At 37.4% G+C, this 27,923-nt stretch overlaps 2 protein-coding genes across 3 annotated transcripts; one reads left to right on the plus strand and one right to left on the minus strand.

Moving 5' to 3' along the window:
• Positions 1-27,923, plus strand: part of LOC139961011 (uncharacterized) — a 426,752-nt gene that overhangs the window by 256,377 nt on the left and 142,452 nt on the right.
• Positions 667-9,205, minus strand: LOC139961006 (gamma-adducin-like). 3 transcript variants are annotated; one of them, XR_011790685.1, is made up of 6 exons: positions 8,779-9,205; positions 8,200-8,428; positions 3,959-4,123; positions 2,672-3,088; positions 1,545-1,654; positions 687-702 (listed from the first exon to the last, which is right to left on the minus strand). XR_011790685.1 is itself a non-coding variant. In XM_071959790.1 (3 exons), exons 1-3 carry the CDS (start codon positions 8,338-8,340, stop codon positions 2,780-2,782), a joined length of 615 nt encoding a protein of 204 aa, XP_071815891.1. In that variant the 5' UTR covers positions 8,341-9,205; the 3' UTR covers positions 2,581-2,779. The 3 variants fall into 3 exon arrangements, 1 of the variants encoding a protein (XP_071815891.1); XR_011790686.1 differs by having other exon boundaries at positions 667-702; positions 2,774-3,088; positions 8,200-9,205; XM_071959790.1 differs by lacking the exons at positions 687-702; positions 1,545-1,654 and having other exon boundaries at positions 2,581-3,088; positions 8,200-9,205.

Below are 27,923 nucleotides of genomic sequence, written 5' to 3' on the forward strand. Positions count from 1 at the left end.
AAGATAATGCTTAATCAAATAACATAAAAATAAGTGTTGGGATTGGGGGATAGGCCAGCCAAGCTATTACCTAACTACAGACAGAAAAAAAAGACTTTCTATTCTTAAGTAAACTGGTACCTTGATCAAACTTTACCATATTATTAGATCTTGATCAATGTTTACAATATTATTAGAGGGTCATCGGGCTGATACAAGTGGTTTACTCTCGAACCAGTGTAAAAGCTTCAATGAAACAGGACACTGTTGTACTGGTATGAGACGCGTTAGAACACAACAGGTAGCGAGGGCGCTTTATTCTGTCCTTGTCTACAGTAGCATACCCGTACAACTGCTATGTAACCCTACACCAACTTATTACGGTCTTGTCCATGAAACAAAAAGCCTTATCAGCTGACATACTACTGAACTTAGTCGGTATACTTTATACTAGTATGCAAATCATAAACAATCTATAAACAGAAATAGGAGGGTGGCTCTGCTCTTCATAATCTAAAACAAGAGATATCCTTTAAGAATGTGGACTTAATAGATAAATGCAGAGGGGGTGGGGGGTGGGGAGAAGAATGGAAGGTAGGGGGGCCAGAGACAAGGAAAATTCCAACGCACCTGTGTTCTGCAAGCATCTCCATAAGTTATACCTGCCAGAACTTCAGAGATGGGTCCAGGGTGTGTCTTATCCCCAAAACGCTCTTGCCTAATCTGAAATTCAAAGAGTAGACAACATCCTCGTTGGTAACATTATAACACTTCTATTCATAGTCTCTCTGCCATTAAGGATGAGGCATTAAAAATTCATGCCTTTTGCCACCGCGGTCCTGGCACCAGCTGCAAGAAGCATGTGGCATGAGTGCTAAATGCCTCGTTCTGTTGGATGCAGGTGTGACCTCATCAAATTTTCATTTCTGGGTAATATGGTTACGGAAACTTCACCGGCAGACACTCTTTGGGACATCTATCAAAGATGTCAGAATGACAAAACACATAACATAGCACTAAGAAGACACATAACATAACACTAAGAGGACATTGAATAGTGATACTAAGAAGGAGAGATTTAAGAATGTTTAAAGTTCTCACAGCAAATTTTTGAGGCTGGCTAAGGGTCTGCTGTGTGTAAAATGATCCTGGGTGGGAAGGGGGTCGGGGGCGTGAGGAAATATACACCCACCCGCTTCAACCTACCATAAAAATACAAAAGTAGTAAATACCACATCTTAAAAAACTTTCTTGGGTGAACCCTCCCTACATGTGGAAATGGCTCCCTAAATGGGGAGTCCGCTCCCTCCAAGGGGAGAACCCTACCTACGTGCGGAGTCCGCTTCAACGAATCCAGGGCAACACCCACTGATACACTTTTACATTATCTTTTTTTTTTACCACTTTTTCTATAACATACCAGATACATCATTCACTCCTCCGAAGACCGAATTAGGGGAAAGGCGAAAAAATGGGAAAGAAGTCAGAGGAAGGAGAAAGTGGTGACAAATAACAAAAATAAAACAATCAATTAGAAATAACAGTGTATAACGTCATCAACGTACAGTTTAGCCTTCTTCTTGTACTCCTTATGACCTTGTCCCTGTCTTGCAAACTGTTGTGGATCGGTGATAGCGACTGCATCACCACTCTTGGGGTCCTTGTCACCTACCCACTGTGAAAAATGTAACCAGAGAGAAGAGTTACTGGGTTTCCATTTGGCCTGTTTCCTACAAGATTTCTAACCGCAGGAGCGTAGCCAGGGGGCGAAGGGGGAGACCGCTCCCCCCCTCAATTTTTTTTTTGTATTTTTTTTTATGATATGGAAGTTTTATAGTAGCTGTTATAAGAGGTTTTAATATCATTAACTGTGTCTGAATTTTCGAAACTTCCCTGACCAACATTCTTCATCATACTTCCCTCTACTCGTGCAATTTTGACAGGTCTGTTAGGGGTTGAAGGTTTTTTTCTATATATTGGTTGTCCATAGATGATATTTTGTGCAACATTATGGGCATGTTTAAAGTGAATTTTTTATTCAAATTCTGAACAAATAATGGGCTTTAAAACCTTGAAAAGTGGGGCTGACGGGTATTTTGGGCCGTTACGTAGTATTACCTACAAAAGCAATGATCCACAGGAGATGCAATGAGGTCCAACATGATGTGTGACTGGTGTCAATCTTAAAATAGGTAATGGATGAAAAAAAAAACTATTTGGAAAAAACTTGGTTCTCAGGCAAAAGTGTACATCTGGTTGGTCATTTTCAAGCCTGAGAAGTGCCATTTTCGGTGATCTGGGGGCTATCAAAACCAGAAATTTTCTTGTACGCTGCTTGCCAACCGATGGTGGCGCTCCGTTTAGTTAGTAATATACAAAATATCACAAAGCGCGAGAGATCAATTTGGGGGATGAAAGTTGCTACGCACCTGCACCCAAGCAAATGTACCCCATCAATATTTGAAACAAATCACCGCCCCGGATCACATTGTCCAGAATGGTGACAATCCCGCTTCCCCCTCCCCCCAACAACCCTTCTATCCTTGTTCTCCCTCTGAAAAGATCAAAAATTTGCTAAATAAATAGCAAACAAACAAAGGATGACTAACTTCTGATAATTCCATCTGTAGGACATTTTAGATTTATATTTTTTTGTTTCTGGAAAGTGCTAAAATCAAAACATTTTCATCACCTTGGCAAGTGCCTCTTTGATGTCTTGAATTGTCAAAGTCCCCAAATTGCCCAAAATTAAGGATTGTGTCGGGTGATTCTGTCAAACAGATGATGTGCCTACCACCAATTACATGTCACTACTACTCAGGTGTATCTTTGTCTTGTAGCCCTCGTCTTCCCCTTCCTCTCCCCAGTTGGCGTACTCTTGGGCTACCTTCACCTTGGAGTATGTGTTTGGCGTGTTCAGCCATTTCGTCTTCTCCTCTGCCTGCCTCCTGTTCAACATCTTGATCGGTGACTCGTATCTGCTCTTCTCAAATTCGTTGTCGTAGATGTAGATGAAGTTGGTGGAGGCGGCTGGGTAGGCGACGTCGCTCTTGGGCTTCAGTTCGTGTCTCACAAACGGCTGGCCGTACACGTTGCCTGTTATGTAACCCTGTAACAAATTAAAAAGTTCCTGTGATCAAATTTTTGTGCTGGTTGCAGATCTAAGTCACTCTTACATCTAACATCAGCAGCACAACATTCCTCCATCTTTGCTGTTTTACTTATGAAATGATTACATATCAAGTCTTCCACAAGTATCTCTTTGAAAATCTCACACATTCGCTGTCTTTGGTGCATTCAGGACAAACTAATTGGAACATTCCGTTTCTATGCCATTTCCATGAAATATTGCACAATTTTGGATGCAGGTGATCTTGAAAATATTTTCAAAATGGGTGGGGTGTGCAACAGATCACATGGGGGAGCTTCATGAAGTTCCCCAAACCGATAAAGTATCGATTATGTTCAATAGCGTATGAAACCATTCTGATTATTAAGTCAAGAGCTTGCTAATACTATATATATATATATATATATATATATATATATATATATATATATATATATATATATATATATATATATATATATATATATATATATATATAGTGAATCTAAGAGAGTATCAAGCTGTAACAATTAGAGTTTCAAGTAAGACACAAATCAAATCGAATGGTGTATCCAACCATCCTGATACGTCACAGCTGTTTACTTTGACTGAACGAAGCTACCTGCTTATCCACACTGACTTCCTACAACTCACTTCTCACTGAATTATCTCACTTAATAAAGCGTATTAGCTTGGTACACATATGATCAAAAACCTCATACGTTAACTAGCGACGCCATCGGTTGGCAATTAGCATAGTAAATGCTTGCTATGTTTGCCCAGATCTTTAAATGCAAATAAGGCTAGTTGGTCTGCTGCACAGACGTTGCAGGCCAAGTGAGTTGGAATTTTTGCATTTTGAAATCTTACCATATTGTCCAAATGTCTCATCATGGCTTCAAACTCCAGTTTACCGACCTTCAGTTTGTGTCCTGTCTCACTGACCCCACCTGCGTCCTTGGCAGTCGCTTCGCCGACCTTGTCTCTGACTTCATCCGGTAGGTGGATGACATTATCCAGGCCTACGGCATGTATCTGTCACGAATAATTAGCATACGGTAAAGCGTTTGAATGCAGTTTGTTGCTACATTATCGAACACAAGTCTTACAAGCGACTCTTTTAATCTCTCTTATTCCTCCTTTGTCGTTTCTCGTTGCCGACTTTGCTCTGCTGGTCCTAACACTACTAAGGAGATTCTTATATTTGTCATCTTGTATATGCCATCCGAAGAATGAAACTCAACAATTTCATATAAGAGGACGACAAAATCGTACATGATTTGCCGAAGAAACCATCCGTTTGGCATTTATGCTTCAAAAATACAAGACTCACTAAAGAGTCGTTTTTAGCTTAAATCTGGTTTGAAATTTCGTCCTTTTGATGAAACCTTTGAATCCTTCTCAATTGAAGCATTTTGTCTTCCATCTCTCTGTCAAGGGACAAAAGAGCTAAATACTGCCATTACAGAACAAGCACAGAAATGCACTTCTCCTTCAGCAGGCAAATATTTGAGCCAACTGTCTGTCTGGGCAATAATACTTCATTTGTTCCTATCCAACAAAATTTTTTTGTCTGTCAACAAAACTGGACCAAACTTGGCTATTTGATTATTTGCTCTTTAATGAACAAAAAGATGTCAACTTCTCTATGGTGGATATAACCAATGCCTGGATTCTGCAAAGCACCTTGATAGCAAACAGGCAAAAGCATTATGTACAATATGTATGAGGTACAATAGAAGCATTGTAACACTATCAGGAAAACGGATGTTTGTGTTTATAAGCCTCTTCTCCAAACGATTTGATACAGAATCCTGTGGACGCCTGCGGGCACAAGCTGAGCTCATCAAACTTACAAAGACCCTCAGGAGCATCCCAGCTTTCCTTTCATGATGTTAGTGTCATCACATTAGTATTTATAATACGCTTTCTGGCCAAGGTGAAGTGCACAGGCACGGCAGTATTTGAATATACCGCGGAGGATTGAAAACTGAAGCCTTTCCAAAATCTCATCGATCATATTCATAGACTTACTGTTTTAGTATTCTGTGCTTAATACTCCCTTTTGAACAGATATTTATTCCTCTTGAATTTTATTCAACTTTTATTAGCAGATTGAATTTGAGTTCGCAGAAATAAATGTTTCAGTTTTTGAGTCGGACTAAATTTATTCCAGTCCTTGCAGCCCGACTGAACTTTATTAACATTAGACTGAAACTTGGAAGAAAATAAATTTTATCCCACAGCGATAGGCCTAGGCCTAAATATCCAATAATGGATGTTCAGAACTTGCTGCAGTTATCCAAGAATATGGAAAATATTGTTGACCCATCGAAGAAGACCAAGCCTAAAAAATGTGTTATTTATTGGATGAAAGATCAACAAGTTAGTACAGAGTCGGTGATGGACAAAGAAAATGCAACTGAAAATGCAGTCTGCTTGATAAAGTGGAGAGGAAAGCGGCCGTATTCTAGAAAAATCATCAAAATAAGTGGTATGTTGACCTTTTTTCTGTTTCATTTCTATGTGTAATCATATGAAACTTTCTGACAGTGGCACAATAACCAAGATCAACTTCTAATTTTATCCTGTCTTGTGCAACGATAAACAGCATATTTGCAGTTAATAAAATTAATAATCAAATTAAAATAAGACAAGGCTACATGTGTAGAATATTTCTTGTTTAGGCCTAAACTTATAAGGTTACTACAGTTAAGCTTATTCTTATGGGTGCATGGGGCAATACCTATGTTTGGTAATTATTTGGACATTCAGTACTTGGATTAGTTTCCTAGTTTTACCTAGTCAAACTTCACGTTCAAGTCTGACGTTTCTCTTACCGTACTACAGAGATTTTACTTACCATTGAAATAGCGTTATAAAAATGCAAAACATTTGAGTGTTGGGCATGCAGGGTTTAATGTGATTACATTTCTGTTTTTCATATGTGGTTATATGCAATGGCCAAATTTTTTATCATTTTAATAATTATTACAGGGGGGGAGGGCTAGTAAGGTTATATATAAACTTTGTGACATGTTGTAAGACATGTGTAAACATGCTTGCTTGCAAAAAAAAGTGGGGTCTAAAGCCACCCATCTCTCCCTCGCGTTGCGACGTCCATTATGCACTGAATATTATATATTATATTTTCCGTTTCTGGTGGGTGGTTATTGTGCCAATGTATATTTGTGCCCTATCATTATTAATTATTTCTATTTGTTTTATGTTCAGAGTACATTCACAGTATGTGTGGCAGAAACCAGTGGACAGAGCCACAGCCACAAGAGATGAACAAACGGTTTGCATACAAGTGCATGAATGCTACAAGATACATGAAATTGAAGAAGCTGTATTTTATTTTTGTTTTGTTTTGTAATTTTATAGTTGTTGCATAAAAAAGGAGACTTCAGAATTCTGGTTATTCTCATTATTTGTTTGGAGAGTTTTAATCAATAACTAGGACAACAAGCTGGCCAAATTCCTAACTCTCCTTACTTGGAACTGATTAGCATACAAGTATTCAATAAGTATTTGAGTAAGTATTCAGAAACCTGTTAAGCCTTCATAAAATAACTAATTAGCATACAAGTATTCGAATACTAGCGAATAAGTATTCGAGTAACTATAAGTATTCGTCAGAGCCAAATTATTTAAACGAGCGAATACTTATATGTAAATGAGCTAAGTATTCAAATAGCTATTCCAAATCTACTCAAATACCTATTCGAATACCTATTTGAATACCTAACAGGTATTCGAAAATACTTCACTCATTTACATATTTTGGCTCTGAGGAAGGCTTATAGTTATTCATATTAGTATTGGAATACTTATTTTGTACTGTGTGTTATATGGTAAATTTTCTGAATACTGAGGAAATCTTTGAATACTTTTTGAATACTTATCGAATATATTTGTGTAAGGTAAGGGTGGCTTTATTAGAAAGCAGATAATCCGCTTTGTAACGACCATTATTTGTTACCCAGACTCGACAAAAAAAACCACACACACACCGATTGATAAAATTGTAGGTTGACAAAACCCAGACAACCAGCTCTTGATGCTGCAGGGAGAAGAGAGGACCAAGTACTCCCATTCCTGCCCATCAACACCCCCCACTTCCCCCACCACTTGTAATCCCAACCCACTAGTAAAGTGTTTTGCTGAACCTTCAAGACAAACAAATAGAAAACTCAATTATGACTTTCATAAAAGATCTCTAAGTGAGATTTTTCACACAGTTTCAACTGGTAGCTTTTCTAAGGATTTACAGTAGCCAAAAGACCCTGGATTCCAAGGTCAATAGTGAAACACATCTCCCAGGTGGGTAACCTTGCCCTTGGGGTCAGACATCAAAAAGAATATTATGGGAATTTTATCGATGAATGTCAACATTATTAGTGCCCATACATGTTAGAAAGCAAACATCTCCCTACTATGCCTTAATCTAAATCCATAAATCCGATTTGGAGTCGGCAAGTCGCATCAAGACTAGCAATTATTCCAGTCAAACATACTTCTTCAACCGCTGTTCTTTTCATTTCATGGAGCAGGCTTTGCTATTGCAGGTGACTTTCTGCTGTTACTCAGAGCCTAGTTTGACTCGGAGAAAAGCAAACAAAAGTTTGTACAGAAGCAGAATCTTCAGAGGTGGAGAGAGTTAGAAGAGTGTAATGACTACATATTGATACAGAAGTAGACTACGCTAATGGCAAAATCAAGTTCCGTGTAGGCTAGGAGATACAATCATTCCCAAGACAATAAAAATTCCAAATTGATTATATTGTTTGGAAACAGTTTGAAAATTTCAGATAACTTTTCTCAGAGGAGAGGGTCATAACAAAGATTAACTCAATCCATACCATTTACTTTGTGTTTGGAGTTGACTAATCTTGTCCATTTTCATCCCTCAACCCCCTTACCCCATTCCCGGCTCTTTAGAAAACAGCTTAAAAAAGGAAAACTCTGTAAATTTCACAGGTCTCGAAAATATTCTGAAATGGAGGAGAATGAACAAACTGTAATATAACCAGAGAACATTTGGCCTCACACTGCTAAGTTTTACAAGCAATCCGACCACGTTGGACCAAGTCCAGCTAATTCTTTACCTGTATCTCGCATGCTGCTACACAGTTGAGGGATAGGAAGTACGCCTCCTCTATGGACCCACCACAGCAGACGATACCATGGTTATGCAAGAATAGGATCTTGTTTTCGATGATTTGATCCTCCTGTTCCTCCTCGACCATGATCCCCGTGTAGTCATAGTGTAGAGATCTCACCACAAATCAAGGCTTCTTGACTCATCGACAAAAGGCCACACTTCATAGTTGAGACCTGTCAAGATTCAAAGCAAAAAATTCAAAATCCTCCATATTCTATGACATCTTTGCTTTTAAAGATTTGCTTTGGTCAACAACTTGCAGGAAGGGTAATGCTAGGCAAACATATTGAATATTCAAAGAACATTTAAAAATCCTCCATAATCTATGACATCATTGCTTTTAAGGTAGTTTTTTTTTTTTTTGTGGTCAGCAAATTTATAAAGCCAACTGGGTATTAATCAAAACAAATCGAAATGTGACAAGTCAAGCTAAAGATGTTAAAGAAAATGATCAAAATCCAAGTAAAGAAAAAAGGAACCTGCTCTAAGAATCATGAAAGTAATTATAAAGGTGGATACTCACAGCAGCGGCTGCCGAAGTGTGCACATGTTAAATGCATTAAGTACCTGGTCTGGATTTATTATTACTATTGCTTTCGCAGACTTTTAACTTTGAACACTATCTATCAATATGTAGCAACTGCTTTGAAGTTGATGAGAAAAACATCTTTTGGCCGAGAAGCATCCAACATTGGGGTTATTCCACTCATCTCCAGAAGTTATCTGTTGATCCAAAAAAAATCCCTTAGTTCATTTTTGCCTTTAAATAAAACAGTGAGTGACTTAATTATTTAGATTACACAAAAGAAGGCAAAACTATATCAAGAAAGACAATTGATCAAGTTAGCCATTAGCTAGCATTTGAAAGCAGTAGAGAAGACCAGCATATGCAGAGAAGTCTCCTAGATAATTGAAACAAACACTGTTGTTCTATAACTCTATAAACACTACCTGGCAATTGATTGGACATTGTTTATATGTAAAGGATTGGATGGTTAGAGGAGTCTGGTTGCGACATCCAAGGGGGGGGGGGGGGGGAGATATAGTATGGCAAGGGAAGGCAGAACTCAGTTTTTCTCTTTAAGCGCTGGTATTTTGTTCCCCACTAGCAAGCTCTACATCAAAAAATAGGAGGAAAAGGAAAACAAATGTGTAATAAACAATGCTTGATAAAATCATAAACTAGCTTTTAAATGTTGGAACACTCCTTTAATGCTCAGAAAATATTAAAGAGTGAATGGCTTCTTTAATATTAAGGAGTAGAAGGCTCTTTTAAATGCTTATGCCATGCAACCCACAATGCTTCTCATGTCAAAAATTAACCTTCTATTCTAAAAATCATGGCTATAACCAACATATGATAAAAAAAAATAAGATATAAAATCTTAAATTTGTCCAAAATCCATAACTATCTAAAAAAATATTTGCTTTGTCAATAGATGATAGATAAAGGGAATCAATACAGCTTATTTATTACAACTCTAAGTGTGCATATGACCAACTAAACCCAGTGCCATGGAATACTATTATGTACCAACGCCAACAACAATATGAACACAACAGTTACCTTTATCATACACATGGACACGGCCATCTTATACTACAAAAACTTGTGATAAAACTGAGGGCGTACTGGCAAATACTGCAGAATATGTACAACCTATCTAGCCTTATGCTGTCTACCAACAGAAATCACCTACAACATAAAAATGAAATGCAAGCAAATATGAATACTTGTAACATCTTCTGTCACATGCTGAAATAATTATTGGATCTAGTACAGTAGTAGCAGGCATATCACATAATATAATACATGCTTGGACCTAAGATGTTTAAAAAGTGAGGAACAAACTTACCTGATTGTACCTGGTCTCCATAGCTGCCCTCTGCATACACTGCAAACGTACATTTTCTGCAACACCTAACTTCACGTCAAACTACAAAAAAAGCATCATATCAGTCAAAATCTTAGAAAAGTTACAAATGAAACATGTTATTACCTCATAGAGCTTTTGATGATAAACTGACGCAGGGAAAGTTAATTAAAAATAACAATTTTTTTTGGATATATACATAAATCTTAGGTTTCGTGTATAAACTACATTGTCAATGGTCCTGACCACAAACTTTTTCAGGTTCCTTACCCGCAACTTCCTGGAGTTTTGAAGGCTGAAATTGCAAATAAACTAGTGCATATCCCTACACCAGTTTGAAGGGTCACATTGCAAATAAATTAATGCATATCCCTACACTAGTTTGGAGGGCTGAAATTGCAAATAAACTAGTGCATATCCCTACACTAGTTTGGAGCGCTGAAATTGCAAATAAACTATTGCATATCCCTATACTAGTTTGGAGTGCTGAAATTGCAATTAACTAGTGCATATCCCTACACTAGTTTGGAGGGCTGAAATTGTAATTAACTAGTGCATATCCCTACACTAGTTTGGAGGGCTGAAATTGCAATTAACTAGTGCATATCTCTACATATAAATAGACCTATCAAAAAGCCCAATCCTTGAGATCAATTTTAAGTTGGTCTGACTTCATGAAGTCAAAAAATTGGATAACCAACCGTTATTGGATAACCAACCGTCAACCTGTTGACACTGTTCCTTGAGGAGCTCTTATATATTCTACTCTCTAATGATCTCCGAGGTTAAATAGAGTGTGGTTTTCACTACATCTTGCAAATTGTATTATTTGAGACACTAATTGAGACAACATTTAGCAGAAAATTTTATTTTGTTCCAATTTTGGAATACTTTTTCTGCTGGAGATCTCGGCAACGACGTCCTGCGACGTTCGTTAGCCTACAAGATTGTTAGTATGGATTCTGCGACAGTGGAGAAATTAAAGGAGTGTAGCATCAGAGTTGCCGACAGTTCATATAAAGATACTGAGATTTTGTATGCTATCATGAATGATGTTGGTAGAGATGGAATTGCAAGTTGTGTGAAATCTTTAGGATGCTGGATTATCACATTAAAAGCAAAGGAACAAGCTGATCTTATTTTGGACAGTGGACTCCTCGTGACTGGGAATCAGTTTCTACTGGTGTCAACAGAACGTTCCTAACTGTTAGTGTTTTCGGAGTACCTTCATTCATACAGGACGAAGATCTAACAGGAAAACTTTGTGAGTATGGGTGTAAAATAAGAGGCGAATGGAAAGGAAAGACCTTCCCCAGATTCCCAAATATCGGGAACGGAATACGATATGTACAGTTAAAACTACCTGAAGAACACAAGAGCTTGCCTTACGCAATTAGAATTAACGGGATTAATATGAACTTAACGCACAATGGTCAAACTAAAGTATGCAATTTGTGTTTGGAAAGCGATCACATCAGGAGAAACTGTCCTAACTGCAAATGTTAAGTTTGCGATGTCCAAGGGCACCGGGAAGCTAATTGCCCAAAGGTCAGATGCTTTAAATGCCAAGAACGTTTGAAGAGTATCGCCATGACAACACAGACACTGGCTCGACCCTAGATACACATGAAAACGAAACACAATATCAGTCTGAGGGATAAGTCACTGGGTCGGTTGAACAGGACGATCACGCTATTCAAGAAGCTAACGAGGTCAGGGCACAGAAATCCGAACAAAACACGGATTCAACAGCAAAGAAGAACAATAACGCGAATCCAGACACCCGAGTAATCCTAACCAGGAGTTAAAGAAAACCCACCAACAACAGCGAACTGAACAAAAGACGACACTGCCAACACAAAAAGTAGTAGAACAACGGAGAACACAACCGGAGACTGGATCTCAGCGGATGGAGGGGGCAAGCACACAAAGGGGAAACATCCAACCCCACAAAAGGCAAATATCCCTAGACAAAGACGGCTTTCAAACTATCAGACTAAAGAAGAAATCATTTATTCCTAATCTCAGCAGAGCGAGAAATGTCAGAACAAAGGATTCTTCGGCCGAACCTATGCAAAGATGATGGCGTTCATGTTATACGGTACATTTATTTATTTATAGCGATGCAAGCTGCAAAATACCTTGAAACAGGGGAGGAAGCTATCGCATGCAATTACTACGATATTGATTCATACAACAAGATGTCTCGCGAACACATATTGTCTTTATTCCACCATAATAGTCGAAGCCTTAACAAAAACTTAGACGACATAACTACATTTACGTCTCTATTGAAGGATTTCTCTGTCATTGGATTTACCGAAACCTGGCTTACTGCAGATATATCCCCCTTAATCCATATCAATAACTATACGCTTGTTGAAAGGCATCGTCCCGAAAGGAGAGGTGGTGGTGTTTGTTCATTTTTCAACAAAGATCTAAATTTCAAACTCAGAAACGATATAAGCATTTTCAATGATTCTGTCAATGTTCATAGAGGTTGACATAACATCAGCAATGAAAAATTATACCATAGGCATAATTTATAGGCCTCCAAAAAGTTCACTGCATATTTTTCTGACACACGTAAACAAAATTTTTACCCAACTCTCCAATGAACGACATAGTGCGTACATTATGGGTGATTATAATATTGATCTTGCTGACAATATTAAATCTGCTGACTTTTTAAACTTACTATATGCCAGTGGATTTTTTCCTACTATTACCAAACCTACCTGTGTGGGTTGCACTTCTGCAACTGTTTTAGATAATGTTATAACCAATGATGACTGCAAACTAATAACTGGTATCTTTGTAAGCGATCTCAGTGACCATTATCCAATATTTCTCCAAACTGCCATACACAAAAGTAGACAAAGGGGCCCTATGTATGTAAGGAACTACTGCAAGACAAATGTACAGAATTTCTTCTCAACAATCCGAGATGCTTCTTGGGAAAATGTTTCATCCCAAACTGATGCACACATTGCCTATTCTATGTTTTATAACAATTTCAATGCCATATATAATCAATGCTTTCCTGAGCAATGTGTCACCAAATCTAAGAAACGTCGAAAGAGACACCCGTGGATTACTGCAGGTATTCTAGTTTCTATCAAAAGAAACGATAAGCTATTTAAAAGACATATTAAGAACCCGTCTGGTGTAAATAAAACTATTTATTCTCAATATCGTAATAAGCTCAATCATGTTATCAAATTTTCTAGAAAATTATATTTCAACAATAAATTTTATAATGCGAGGAGTAACCCAAAAGGCACATGGGATACCATTAACCAACTACTCCATAAAGGTCGTAAACAATCATCGTATCCCTCTTCTTTCAAGGATGGTGACAAAGAGATTAACACCGACCATGATATTGCTAATAAAATTTAATGACTTTTTCGTCAATCTGGGGCCATCACTGGCAAGTAAAATCAACCACAAACGTAAATCACAGGAATCTGTTAACATTGATGTTAACACTCATTCCATGTTTTCTCATCCTGTCAGTGAGGAGGAGTTGTTAAAAACAGCAACCTCTTGCATGAAACCTGATAAAGCAGCTGGATACGATGATTTTAAGCCTGGCATTGTAAGACAAGTTATCTTATTTATTACCAAACCATTAACCCATATTTGCAATTTGTCGTTCAGTACCGGTATTTTCCCTGATATGCTAAAAATTGCCAAGGTCATCCTTGTCTTTAAGAAAGGGGATTCAGAAAACTTTGAAAATTATCAACCTATATCACTATTATCATGTTTTTCCAAAATAGTTGAAAGGCTTCTGTATAATCCTATTTTTAACTTTATTTCAAAATATAACATTTTATGCCAGAAACAGTATGGATTCCGTCCTGAACACTCCACTGAGCTAGCACTAGCTGATGCCATTGACAATTTGTATAGTAATCTTGACAAGAATAGTACCTGTGTCAGGGTTTTCCTGGACCTCTCAAAGGCCTTTGACACAATAGACCACACAATTCTGCTTAATAAATTACACTGTTACGGCATAAGAGGAACCCCCCTAAAATGGATCGACAGTTACTTAGCAAACCGCTACCAATATACATCCTACAAAAATGCTCATTCCCAACCGGAGAGAATTCAATGTGGTGTGCCACAAGGCTCTATATTTGGTCCATTGCTTTTTATCCTATATGTTAATGACATTACCAATGTTTCTGATAAAGTTAAAGTTGTTTTGTTTGCTGACGACACAAATATTTTCTTCGTATCACAATCGAGAACTTTATTTCATATTTAAGTATCAACTGAATTAGACAAGTTCAGCGACTGGTTCGCTGGCAACAAATTATCATTGAATATTGATAAAACAAACTATATAGTTTTTAATACTTATAAAAATTTTACATGGAATGCTGATATTACTATGGGTGGTAAAAGACTACAACAAGTCAATAGTACTAGATTTTTAGGCGTATATATAGATCATGAACTTAAATGGTGTGACCACATTACAACTGTCTGTAAAAAAGTTGCAAAAAACACCAGTGTTTTAGCTAAGCTTAAGCATTATCTGCCACACACATATTAAAGATTCTCTATCAGACATTAGTCCAGCCACATATTACGTATTGTTGTAACATATGGTCTGGTACTAATCCCAGACGAAAATAATTCCTGGCTTTTAAGCAAGAGTCAAGAAAACCCCGGGTTTCCCTGGATATCCAAGCTTTATTCCTGCCTCAGGTAGCCAGGAAAAGCCAGGACTTTGAAAGTCCAGCCTTTTCCTGGCTTCACCCAGCCTAACAAATCCACACTAGGCAGGAAAAGCGAGGGCAATGCTGTCCTGGCTAGGCAGGAAAAGCCAGGATTTTGAAAGTCCAGCCTTTTCCTGGCTTCATCTAGGCTCACAAGTCCACACTAGGCAGGAAAAGCGAGGGCAATGCTGTCCTGGCTAGGCAGGAAAAGCCAGGATTTTGAAAGTCCAGCCTTTTTCCTGGCTTTACCCAGCCTCACAAGTCCACAATAGGCAGGAAACGAGAGTGGAATGCTGTCCTGGCTAGGCAGGAAAAGCCAAGCTTGCCTTTTACCCAGTATTAGCTAGTTGTAAGATGGTCAGCTCTTACATAAAGTTTTCTTTTGTACCATAGTTTTACTTGTTTATTAGTGCAGTGCTCACTGTACAGAGGGCTATACATTTGTACAGTATATTTGTAAGTTGTTTTGTGGTCGGGGAGATTAAGATTTCTCTCTTCTGGGTTGCTAAGCAACTATCTTTGTTCTTCCTGGAAATTAGCTCTCACAGGAAAAGGGGTCTGTGTATATATATTATAGGAACAAAAGAGTTTTGTGAGGGTATAGGGAGTTAGGCAGTTGGCCATGAGTATTGGAGCAAGACAGTTGCAAAAGAGGAGAAATATAGTTTTAATGCTGGATAGTTTGTTTTAAACCTTAATTTACAAAATCAAGTTACTGTAGTCCTTATTATTTTTTGGAAGGAGTGATATTCACCTGACAGTCTGGCATGCGTTTTACTATAAAGGACATTATTTACTATAAAGGATACTATTTACTTAGAGGATATTATTTTGTGTAAAAGTAAGTTGGCCTGACGTTTCGATCCTAGCAGGATCTTCTAGACTCTAAGTCATTTGATTTAATTCTTTGACTGGGCCCAGATCAGCTGTATATTGTTTGTTATTCATAATTATAATTTATTTTGATCCAATCCAGTTGAGTGTTCCATTTTTATGTGTCTTGTTCTGTGTTTGGTCATCACACCAAACCCAGAGTTCTCTGATCAAGAACAAACATTTATCTTCTAATAGGATGTTATTATTCAGGATATTATTTTACCGTAAAGGATATTCCAGGACACCATTTGTTTAACTGACATTATTTAACTGAAAGGATACCCTGGGACACAATTGCTTATTAATTAAAGGATACTGTTTTGTTGGGATTGGACATTTATCATACAATTTATTCTGTTCAACTATACTGATGTCGTGGAAGTTGTTCTTCCTGGAAATTAGCTCTCACAGGAAAAGGGGTCTGTGCATATATATTACAGGAACAAAGGAGTTTTGTGAGGGTATAGGAAGTTAGGCAGTTGGCCATGAGTATTGGAGCAAGACAGTTGTAAAAGAGGAGAAATATAGTTTTAAATGCTGGATAGTTTGTTTTAAACCTTAATTTACAAAATCAAGTTACTGTAGTCCTTATTATTTTATGGAAGGAGTGATATTCAGCAGACAGTCTGGCATGCATTTTACTATAAAGGACATTATTTACTTAGAGGATATTATTTTACCATAAAGGATATTCCAGGACACCATTTGGTTAACTGACAGTATTTTACTGAAAGGATACCCTGGGACACTATTGCTTATTAATTAAAGGATACTATTTTGTTGGGATCGGAAATTTATCATACAATTTAATCTGTTCAACTATACTGATGTCGTGGAAGATCTGATGTCGTGGAAGATCTGTACCTGATGTCACCAGCACGCCAACTCACCAGAACAGATTTATAAATTAAGTGTATTTACTTTAACATTTGGGTGCACCTCACGACTCTAAGTCATTTGATTTAATTCTTTGACTGGGCCCAGATCAGCTGTATATTGTTTGTTATTCATAATTATAATTTATTTTGATCCAATCCAGTTGAGTGTTCCATTTTTATGTGTCTTGTTCTGTGTTTGGTCATCACACCAAACCCAGAGTTCTCTGATCAAGAACAAACATTTATTTTCAGTCGCTAACACCCTTACATATAATTCATGATTTTAAGTTATGAAAATTTCCTATACCACAAACACACTCAAACCTCCTATAAGCTAAAAGTAACTGCCAACTAGCCAGCAAGATAATTTATATAGGGTAAGCATGGACACCTGGCTTTTCCGGGGTAATCCTGGGTATGTATACCTGGCTTTTCCTGGCTCCTCACTGATATAAACAGGGACCTGGCTTTTCCTGGGTAATCCTGGGTGTGCATACCAGGCTTTTCCTGGTTTTTCCTGGCTCTTCACTCACACACTAGAGACCTGGCTTTTCCGGGGTAAACCTGGGTTAACCATCCAGGCTTGTCCGGCCTTTACCTGGCTCTAAATGAGTTATATAAACCAGGCTTTACCGGGCTTTTCCTGTCCGAATTACCATTTTCAAACCCAGGAATTTCCCTGGAATTCCCTGGGTTAAATCCAGGCTTTTCCTGGCTTATATTCCAGGGAATTCCTGGGTTTTCCTGCCTTAAATTCGTCTGGATATCTAAGATATACCAATCTGAATCCCATTTGTATTACACAGAAGAAAGCAGTCCGCCATATAACACATGCCAAACCAGAGGGACCACACAAATCCTCTTTTTAAGCGTTCTAAGTTGTTAAAAGCTGATGACATTATTAGAGTTAACCTTGCTACATTTGCTTATAAGGCCTGGAATGGACTGTTACCAAATGCTTTTAATGACTACTTAATATGTAACAGTGATATTCATCATTAAAATACCAGATCTTCAGGCAATGCACATTATAACAGGTATAATTCTACAATGGGGATGTTATCACTGAGGGCACGTACAATCAAAACTTGGAATTCTCTATCAGGCAATATTACAAATAAACCTTCTGCAAAATCATTCAGAAGAAACTTTATTCAAAAAATTATTGCGTCTTATTAATTGAACATGTTCATTTTTTCTTATATATTTAGTTCACTTTTTCCTTTTCTTAACAGGGAGTCCTCTACTTTGTTAAGCCATCTGAAGATTTTTTAGAGGACTTCCTATCACATTGTATATATTCACGTGATAAAACAAATAAATCAAATCAAATTTGTGAATAGGACTGCATAATGCAATTTTAGCCTAGTATGTTAATTATTTAATGTCTATTCTCCTCAAGATGAGCTTCATTCTCAAAAGTTGTACCTGAACTTACATTTTATGCCTATGTTTGCTAGCTGGGTCATCTACTTGGTTAATTTCAGTGGAACAGGTGCCCCCAATGTTTCTTCTCCTCTTTTCTGCTTGCATGTGTTCCTCTCATTCCTTAATTTGTCCATCAACTTCATGCTCCAGTACTCCTGTTTCAAAAGGAATTATAAATAATATCGAATGCTCTATGTTCACATACTAGGTAATCACCAATCACAATAAATCCCATTCCAACCCCATAGCTTCAAGCACACACACATCGAATCAAAAACAAACACATGCTGTTTGAAAGCCGTTATTTCCTATTCACAGTTGGTTTGGTCTACCAAACACTCTGAAATTCTCTACAAAGACAACGATGCACAGAGCTGACCTTGGCAACCTAGCATAAGGAATTATATTTTACCCAGCCCAGACACAATAGCATGTGCATATCAACCTTACTTACTACAGGATGAGCTCCAGGTATATGGCTGCCTTTCCCAGGAACGGGTACCCCCGCTGCCTCTGAGTAGTGGGCAGTTTAAGTGCAGCTCGTAGATTGCTCAACAGCATGTCCCTTCCCAGTCCTGCTGTCAGTACACTACAACCAGTTTGTACCTACAGGTAATGAAAGAAATTAATGAAAAATAATATGGCACAAAAGAGGGGTATAATTAAGAAGACACTGCAACTGCGTGGCCTCTCCAAAGACTTTCCAATTCAGGCAGAATATGATCATATCACAACCCTATGAGTATAATGCAAGAAGTAAGACTCCATTTGCTCCAACAAGCCAATGCAGAGATGTAATAGTTGCGAATGTCACCATGGATACATTTGTTATTGATTACCATCACAGTAACAAGTTGTGCTTAATGGGTGAAATGAAAAGAAGAAGGGATCACAAGGTACAATGTCCAGGCAATGAGAGCTGTTCAGCAAAGATGCCCTATTTCGGAGATCATGAACAAAATGGTGGAAAGATTTGTGAATCCAAATTACTTACAGCTAAGAATCCACTAACGGTCAAGTGTCTCACAACTGATGCTGATGGCAAGGCATGTAAAGGGTTCAGTAGTACAATGGCTGTAACTACTCATTCTGAAAGTGAACTTAACCTGTTAGATCAAGTTCACCTACTCAAGTCACTCCGCAGAGCACTGACTATATTAAAGCAGTATTCTCCTCTATGTTCCTGCAAAAACTGTGACTAAGAAGCACTTGACAATCTTATAAATACCTGGGAGAAACCATCACTGATAAATTGGAGTGGGATGAACATGTAAAACGTACTCTAGCAAAAACTAATCAGCGTATGTTCCTATTACAGAAGCTTAATTTATTCAGACTAGACCAACTCTCATTTCTCTATTCTATATTAAAATCGGCAATCAAGACCACCATTACATTCTGTTTAGCAGCGTGGGGTGAAAATACTACTGCTAGAGACATGACCAAGTTAAATAGACTAGTTTCTAAAGCAAGGAAAGTTTGTCGGTCACATTACCTCAGTTCAGTAGATGAGTTGCTTGTCAGAGTATCACAGAGTAATATGAAGTCAATCATGTCATCCCAACATCCTCTGGGGCATCGGGTAGATTACAGCAATCAAACGGGCAGACTAATTGTCATGAGATGCTGAACCGAGAGATACAGGCGTTCTTTCTTGCAAAGGGCTATTCTCAATCTTGCCAATGAATTATGTAGGAAATAGGCCAAATATATGTGTCAGAACATGGACTTAGTAGTCTTAATATTTCGTTTTAAGAATCAGATTTTTATGTGTTTCGATGTATTTATGAATGTCAATTTTTATGGTCAATAAAGATCCTTATATCTTAAATATCAAAAGCACTTTATCAACATGTTTAGACTGCCTTGCAAAGTACTACAGTGGAAATCATTCACCTTGCCCAAAGCATTCATTTGTATGCAAGAGGCCAGGAAGTACACATTTCCATGTATGCCAAATGCTACAAAGGGTTCTCTGCTAATATCGCACACTGACAGCAGGAAGCTAAACAAAATACCTGAGACACCCACCTGCAGCAAACATTATGGTCCACTCGTTTTGAGACTTAATTCCACTCAAATGTAGATACCGTCAATTAGGCTTTCACTGTGACCAATCCAAAACATAGTACCACATTTTCATGCAATGGTCAGTACAGGGACTACAGTTCCATACACATAACATATAATGTGCCTGGAGAGTCCATAGCCAGGAAGATGGAAGGTGCAGTATTAAAGGTGAGCTCAAATAGTCCATGTATCCAGACTCTGAAATAGATGCAAAGAAAACAGCAATGTGATGAATTACGTAACAGAGGCAGAGCATACAGAAGGAAGAGAGCACAACTCAGAGAGAGAAAGTACAAGCTACATGGTAGAACTATAAACATAAACCAGTCCAGTATCTATAAGAAAGATCAACTGATTCATGACCAGTTACTCTAGGATGAAAAACTACACTGAAGATAAAGATGACAATATTTATCAGTGATGCCAGTAATTTGTAAACTGAGTCTATCCACACTCACTGTTATGAGTTAAAACAGTATCACTCATTCAGGGAAGTAGGCAATCAAGCTGATGACCATAAACTTGGCAAGTGCCATCAAACTTTCAAGGCTTTCTGCTGTGTTGCACTGCAAGATACTGTTGAGAGATGTGACATCTCTCTCCACATGTAGGCTGTTGTGGCATATGTAGGAGATGTCAAATGGTTTGGTCCTTAAGATTTCTTTACTTTGCACAATACTTTGAAGAGCATATATGTCAGAATGTGGACTCTGCTGTTAGCATTGTGAAAATAATGCCATATGCTGGTGCCCCTGGCTTACTGATGGTGTGGGCACCTGTCCACATTCTGCATCCCTTTGTGTAACTTGCTGGGGCTAACGTATGTTTTGCCAACTTTTCATTTATGTCATCAGCCCATGCCATCCAATCTGAAATTGCAAAGGTGTGAGCTTTCCAGTTACATATTTCTAAATGTATATAGGCCTAAGCTTATTCTGAATGCAGCTTGGGGCTCAGTTCAGCTGATTCTTACATCATATTGAGTAGTAATATATGCTTTTAAACTTCTGACTGTCACTTTTGCTCTACTAGGTACACTGCACAGAGAAGGCTACTCACCAGATGAACAACTTCACTATCAAATAAGTTACATGTACTACTTAGTGAGTGTAAGTCTGTGATGGTATAAGCTCTGAGGTGATGGGTATTACTTTCACTTTTCCCCTTTGAGGTAGCTGAGAGGTTTTTCACACCTACCCATGCAATCATCCCATTCTTTATCATAAGGTTGAAATTTGATTTCTTCTTGAATATGAAACTTTTTCCTAATTTTAAGTTGCTAACTCTTCAAACTCAACAACTTGTTTCTGATCTTTTATGGTGAGATCATAGATGTGAGGAGTTCATAAATACTGATTTAGTTTCAGAACCAATTCTACATGTTAATCTTCTTACAACTGTTTATTCAACATCTATAAGAAAAGGTTTCCTCATGTAAGTGAATGAGGTGTCAATGTTCCAAAAGTTTATTGAACCTCTCTGTCCAGCACATTTTCGGCATTTATATGTAAAATTCCACCTGTTTTCTGCCATACTTCCTCTGTTGGAAATGGTGTAGTGCAACCCTGCATTTCTGTACTGTAAAGAAAGCAAAAATAGATAACTAAAATCCTGGTTATCAGTACTGAAGGGCTCATTTATTAAAATTACAACTCATTATTCTTAATCGTAGTTCACCATAAACATAGATTGAAAAACAGATCTTGTCTCTTACTATTTTCATAACCAGAACTGCATGTGGATTCCTAACATAGTTAACGATCAGCTATCTGCAGTATTCTGTTCGTAAGGTGTTTGTGTAATGCGGCTGAGCAAGAGTCTTTCCAGTAAAGCTGTTGGAAAAGGGAAGATCACTAATGGAGTAAATGAAAAGAATTAAATGATACCTTAAATAACTGTTGACTAGCTGATAAACATATTTATATTCTTAAATGCAATTTCCACAGATTAGTGATAGTAATATACCTAACATGTGTTCATCCGTGGGTGCGAAAGCAATTATTTACTCTGTCACTGTGAATTTCCCTCATGCAGTGGCATTGATGGCACGACTCTTGCTCAACAGTGTTCGTGTTACATTTGCAAAGAAAAAGTTAAGCTTACCTTCTAAAAGGTTAAGTTAACCTTAAAAGTGCTAGTTCAAAAAGGTTAAGGAGATTGGCTTCTGCAATTGCATAGGCCTAAGCACACATACTTTATGCTTGACCTTATTAGTTTAGATTAGTTTAGTAAAGAAAAAGGATCAGGAGGGACACTCAAGTCCCCATCAAAGACCCTATAGGAGAGGGAAGAAAACTGATGACACAAACGATCAGACCCGATTACAATGCTTAAAGTGCTTGTCCAAAGCATTCTTAAACCCATTCACACTACAGTACTTGCAAGTACAACTTTCTCAGGCGAGCCATTCCACTCATTCACAACCCTATTAGAAAAAAAGGTATGCCGAATATTAATGCTACTTTGTGACTTGTGGAGTTTAAGACAATGACATCTGGTACAACCACTATTAGCAAACATGAAAAAGTCAGTGACTATCAAGATACTTAATCAAGATATCACTTTTATGAAACCTACGTTTGAGTTGAATCTTGGACTGCATAATCTAGATCTATGGGAAGACTGTCCATGAACTTGTGTTTGAGTTACTTTATTACTCTGAAATTTAGTGACTCTAGCCCTGACTCGTTGCATAACTGGTAATAGTTCCTGAAAACTCCACATGAATTGAATATGGACCACTGAATCAAGAACTACTGGGACTAATAATTCTTCACATCCTTAGCTAGATGAAGTAATGGTTTCTAATACAAACGGTATACTTTATCAATCCCGTTCTTGAACCATTGACCCAAAATTGTGTCCTTTCTGGAGAGAAGTATTGAAGGAGAACTGGACGGATGGTGTGCTATTTATAATAATCCCTCTGCCTAATACAAATACCAAGGTATTTAATTAAAAAATAGTGAATTGCACATAAAGCACCTAAGGCGACACCTTTGTCGCCCTAGGTGAATTCATCTCTTTTCACAACACTTAGGACGACATAGCATAAACTCACCACTTAGGGCGACGATGGTGATTTAGTGTAATTTCGTCACACTGGACCATTGTTCTCCAGTATGTGCACTATTTATAATAATCCCTTTGCAAAGTACATATAGCAAAGAATACAATTAACTAGTTAATTAATTTCACATATACATGTCACCCTATGTGAAATTAACTCTTTCCACAACACTTTAAATAAATAAATTGAGAAAGACATAACACCAGAGATCTACAGTCAATATGAAAAGATGCCTGTATACAGTATTTAGAACTGCTCAATGGGATCATTACAACTCAAGCTGGATTCTAAACCTGAAAATTTTCAACGTATGAATTCTGGCCATTAACTTACATCACTAATAGTTTCAGAATTTGACTCCTGTTCATTTGTCAGTTTATTGAGTTATCGTAATGACAGGCTGTTAGCATTACACTCATAAACACACATACTGCTACTTCACAAAAATGCATTGTGTTACATATTGAAACAATTTTACATAACACAAAACAGCATGGAATGAAAACAATATGACAAAAACAGGGAGTTTGCAGGAACTCACCAGGACTCACAAAAGCCTTCAAGATCTTTGCAATCTAGACACACCTCAAGGTGCCCCTGCATACTCAAGCATGACATATAGCCCTTGTTACTAGGATATATCGGAATTACTGGATAGGAGTTTGCCCGACAGTGCCAAGTCTCATTGCAGGAAGTCCACTTCATCTCATTTGTTGTATGTAAGAAGAAGTACCTGGAAAGGAAAAAATAAGTTACTCATTACAACAATGTTGCATTTCTATTGCAATTTCCATTTGTTCCTTTACCCTCTGGATTATCAGGTATAAATGAAAACTTTCATTCAGCTTTTACTTAAAATTATCAGAATTATTATTAAGAGCAACAAACTTATCAATCAGATACAGACTATCATCTAAACCCAGCCTTACAAAATGTGCATCCTCATTGTATTGATGCAAGTTTATCAGTCAGATCTAACTGGTGCCATAATACCTCTTTCAAAGATGACTAATTCCCTGCAAACCTAAGCAAATTCCCAATCAGTTTCAATGTTAAAGGTAGTCTGTATATGCCCCAAATTATAGGATGCTATAATTGCTAGAAGTTTTCAACAAGTTACTTTCATGGAGGCCCTTAGTCCAAATTGTTCTCAGACATTCTTAATGAACACACAAGATGACTGAATGTCCCCATGAGGTAAATTTCATCAAAAGTGGTAATAAAAACAGTTTATAGAATTTTGACCAAAGGTGACCATATTTGAATATTTGCATATTTTTGGCCAACATGGCATAATTTTAAATAATATATTGAAAAGTTCACTTATTTTTGTTTGTGTTGCTTTGATGCTTTTCACAGAACGATCTATATCTCTTACTCATCTAAAAGTTTGCACTGGCTTTGGTTACAGGAAGTGCATGATGATGTGTAAACTGCACCAAGGAATTCTAATGCATCCTCCTGTGCAGTTGAATCAAACTCTGGAAGAATCTGTTTCAACCTTGCGAGACAGGAGGCCCATGAAGTTCAGGTTGAAATTGCGCGGAAGAGAGCTTTGATTACTTCCATTAATTCAGAGCTATGTCCATTATAGTGTCGAATGATGCTGCAAAGAAGCTAAAAAAAAAAGAAGGAAAATTTAGATTTGTAGGAAATCTACATCTGACATGGGTGGCTCATCAATATAAGTGGAAAAGATTTGGGTTGCAACCTTCATTTTTATCTATTTTTTGTTAATGATTGCTTGATGTTTCAAAGCACTTTCTTGGAAGTCTGTCACTAGCTTCTGTAGCTGAAAAGTTACTCTCATCAAGTAAAATGATAAACACATCATATCTTAATAACCATTTGTTGGAATATGCTACTGGGAGAAAGGAGTAGAGGTATCATGAACTTGACAAAGAAGAGTGCCCATGTTGGAAAATCTAGTATATTTGGGGGATAATAAAACTTAAAACCCTTCATTGTTGAAGTGAAAATTATGATATTCTGCAATAAGTGCCAATCCTTGGGATGGGGTTGGAACATCACAAAATGCCCCTTGCAATTGTGCTGATATAGGTTGGGTTTTTCCCTTTACTTCTCCAGGCATAAGGTTTTGTCAAGGATATGGTCCTGGCACAGTAAAAGTCTTTCATTTTTCAACATTTCCAGGTGGGGAGGATCAAGTCACATGAAGTCTTGTACCTCCATAGCTTGCAATCCCTGCCTTAATGAATTATTTCTAAAGCTGCATGGGTTGTCTTAGGTTACTTACCTTTAATTTGAATTTGAAGGACCACTACATGCTTTTAAGACAAAATTGCAAACTGGACAAATTAAGAAATATGATGTCCTTTAAGTTGGCTGAATTGGGACAAATTCATTCCAAAGTCATGACTTGTTTTCTGAATTTTCTCTGTTCTTTCAACTTCCCTGTACATATTGGTCAAATGGTTTAAAATGAGTTGTATGAATAGTTGATAAAGCTGATATATTCTGACAAGTTGTCAACCAGTTATTTCAATTGAATCATTTTTAATGAATTGTCTCACTGTAATTATTGATTGAGTGAGTGATCAGTCAATTAATTAAATCGTTAATTGAGTTAACGTTAATTAAAATTAGTTAGGGGAATCAATTAAAAAAAGATGAAAATTAGATGACCTCTATGACTGAACTTTTCCTTTGAACTTGTTAGAGCAGTTTAAAACCTGTATGTGGTACTTCTAGCAACTGTCAAGTTGGAAAAAAAAAAAATTCTCTTTACATTTTGAATAGCAATTTGGATTTTAGAGGACAAATTATTCCTTGCAAATAAATGCTTTCTTGAGTTCATTCATTGCAATTAGATGGCATATTGTTAATTGTTGTTGACAATAAAATTCAGATTTCAACTGAATCAATTTGAGAAGCTATACAGTATTAAATTGATTTTCATATGTTGGATGGTTATTTGCTAAGAACCAATAAATGCAGATCTATACCAATAGCATGGGTACAGTCTTACAAGTATAGCTGGTACTGTAATAATTTTCAGAGTCATGTACCAACAAGTTATCAAGTTATCCCAACCACTGCAAATATTACCATTTTGGGGTGATATATGTTGAAAATATCTCATGCATGGAAATTATTGATTCAATATAGTTGCAAGCAAATTTGAAAACTCGAGCATACTTACACATTGCTTAATTACAACGTTTTTATCTGTAAAACATGGCACCATATAGCAAAGTTAATGAAGTGTGATGATTATGTCCTAAGAAACTGGCCAGCGTCACAATATCCCTGTATCTGTTACGTCCTGAGATATTGGCCACGTAACACAACATCTACTTCCATACTTGTATAATGCTGAGCTGCAGACACTGGCCTTTGTGGCAAGATCTTGAACACATATATTATGTATACTGTCTATCAAATATACTGTATGTATAAAATGTATCCTTATTTTTTTTTAAACTAACAGAAATTTAAGATGGTCAATATCAGTCCCTATTCTGGAACTGCCTCTATGAGGATTACTGTGATGATAGAATCAATGTTGATGAAAGAATAAATGTGACTTCATGCAGTGTTTTACAACCTGTATAAAATTAATACTCCAACCACACATGCAAAGTGCAATGTGGTTCCCAGCTACACCACTCTATGGGGAAATGGTAATTTGATGGCTGTTCTTCCTGCAAACTCAGTCTAGACAGTGTGTTAGATTATCAACTCAACCAACTTTGTCCAAGTTCCTGATGTTGTCGGCTGCAAGCCAGGAATCTCATTGGGTTGCTGCCACCACCATGAAGATTTAAGCAGTATATCATTTCTCCTATAACAACAACATTGGAATAGTAAAGCAACATTACCGTAATGATGCTATACCGCAATTCCCTTTTGAATTAAGCAATATGTTAAGGGACATTTTCTTAATATTAGTTTGTTCAATATATGAAAAATCAACCAAGTTAAAATGCATAATGGTTTCCATGATGTAACATGAGTAATTTGTGTATGCATTTGTTTGTGTGTGTGGGGGGAGGGGGGAGGGAAGGGGGGTTGCACACACTTAATAGTAATTAAGGTTCTACAAATATTAGAAAAAGCTAACAATGATGATTGAGATGCAACAAACATGGGCGAAAATGGAAAATATCTGCCAAGAAAACGAGACGGACTATTCCTGCAGGCTATGAGGTATCATTATGTTAAGTATCAACTCAAATGGAATAAATTTCTTCCGATTCTGTGTTTATAAGGAAATTTCAGCTGAGCCCTGTTTTGTCACACATCTCATCAATATGCAGCAAAATCAAAATAGCACTGAAAACATTGCATTGGGTAACCAACCTGCTCAGCCCAATAAACTTTAGTCATACCACATATGGTTGGTGAGCAATTGCAGATCAGGTTTTCATGTTAAGCCCTGCCCACTCATTTCGTTGCACGATATCTGCACCAAAAGCAATAACGACCCTCCTTAGCTCGTCATTGCTGCAAGGATCACCTCAAACCAACCTACCATTCTTCAGATTTTAGCTAACAGTTATTAATGTTAAGCCCTGCCCACTCATTTCGTTGCACGATATCTGCACCAAAAGCAATAACGACCCTCCTTAGCTCGTCATTGCTGCAAGGATCACCTCAAACCAACCTACCATTCTTCAGATTGGAGCTAACAGTTATTAATGTTAAGCCCTGCCCACTCATTTTGTTGCACAATATCTGCACCAAAAGCAATAACGACCCTCCTTAGCTCGTCA

This window comes from Apostichopus japonicus, chromosome 20 (genome assembly GCF_037975245.1).
Source record: "Apostichopus japonicus isolate 1M-3 chromosome 20, ASM3797524v1, whole genome shotgun sequence".
Classification (NCBI taxonomy): Eukaryota; Metazoa; Echinodermata; class Holothuroidea; order Aspidochirotida; family Stichopodidae; genus Apostichopus; species Apostichopus japonicus.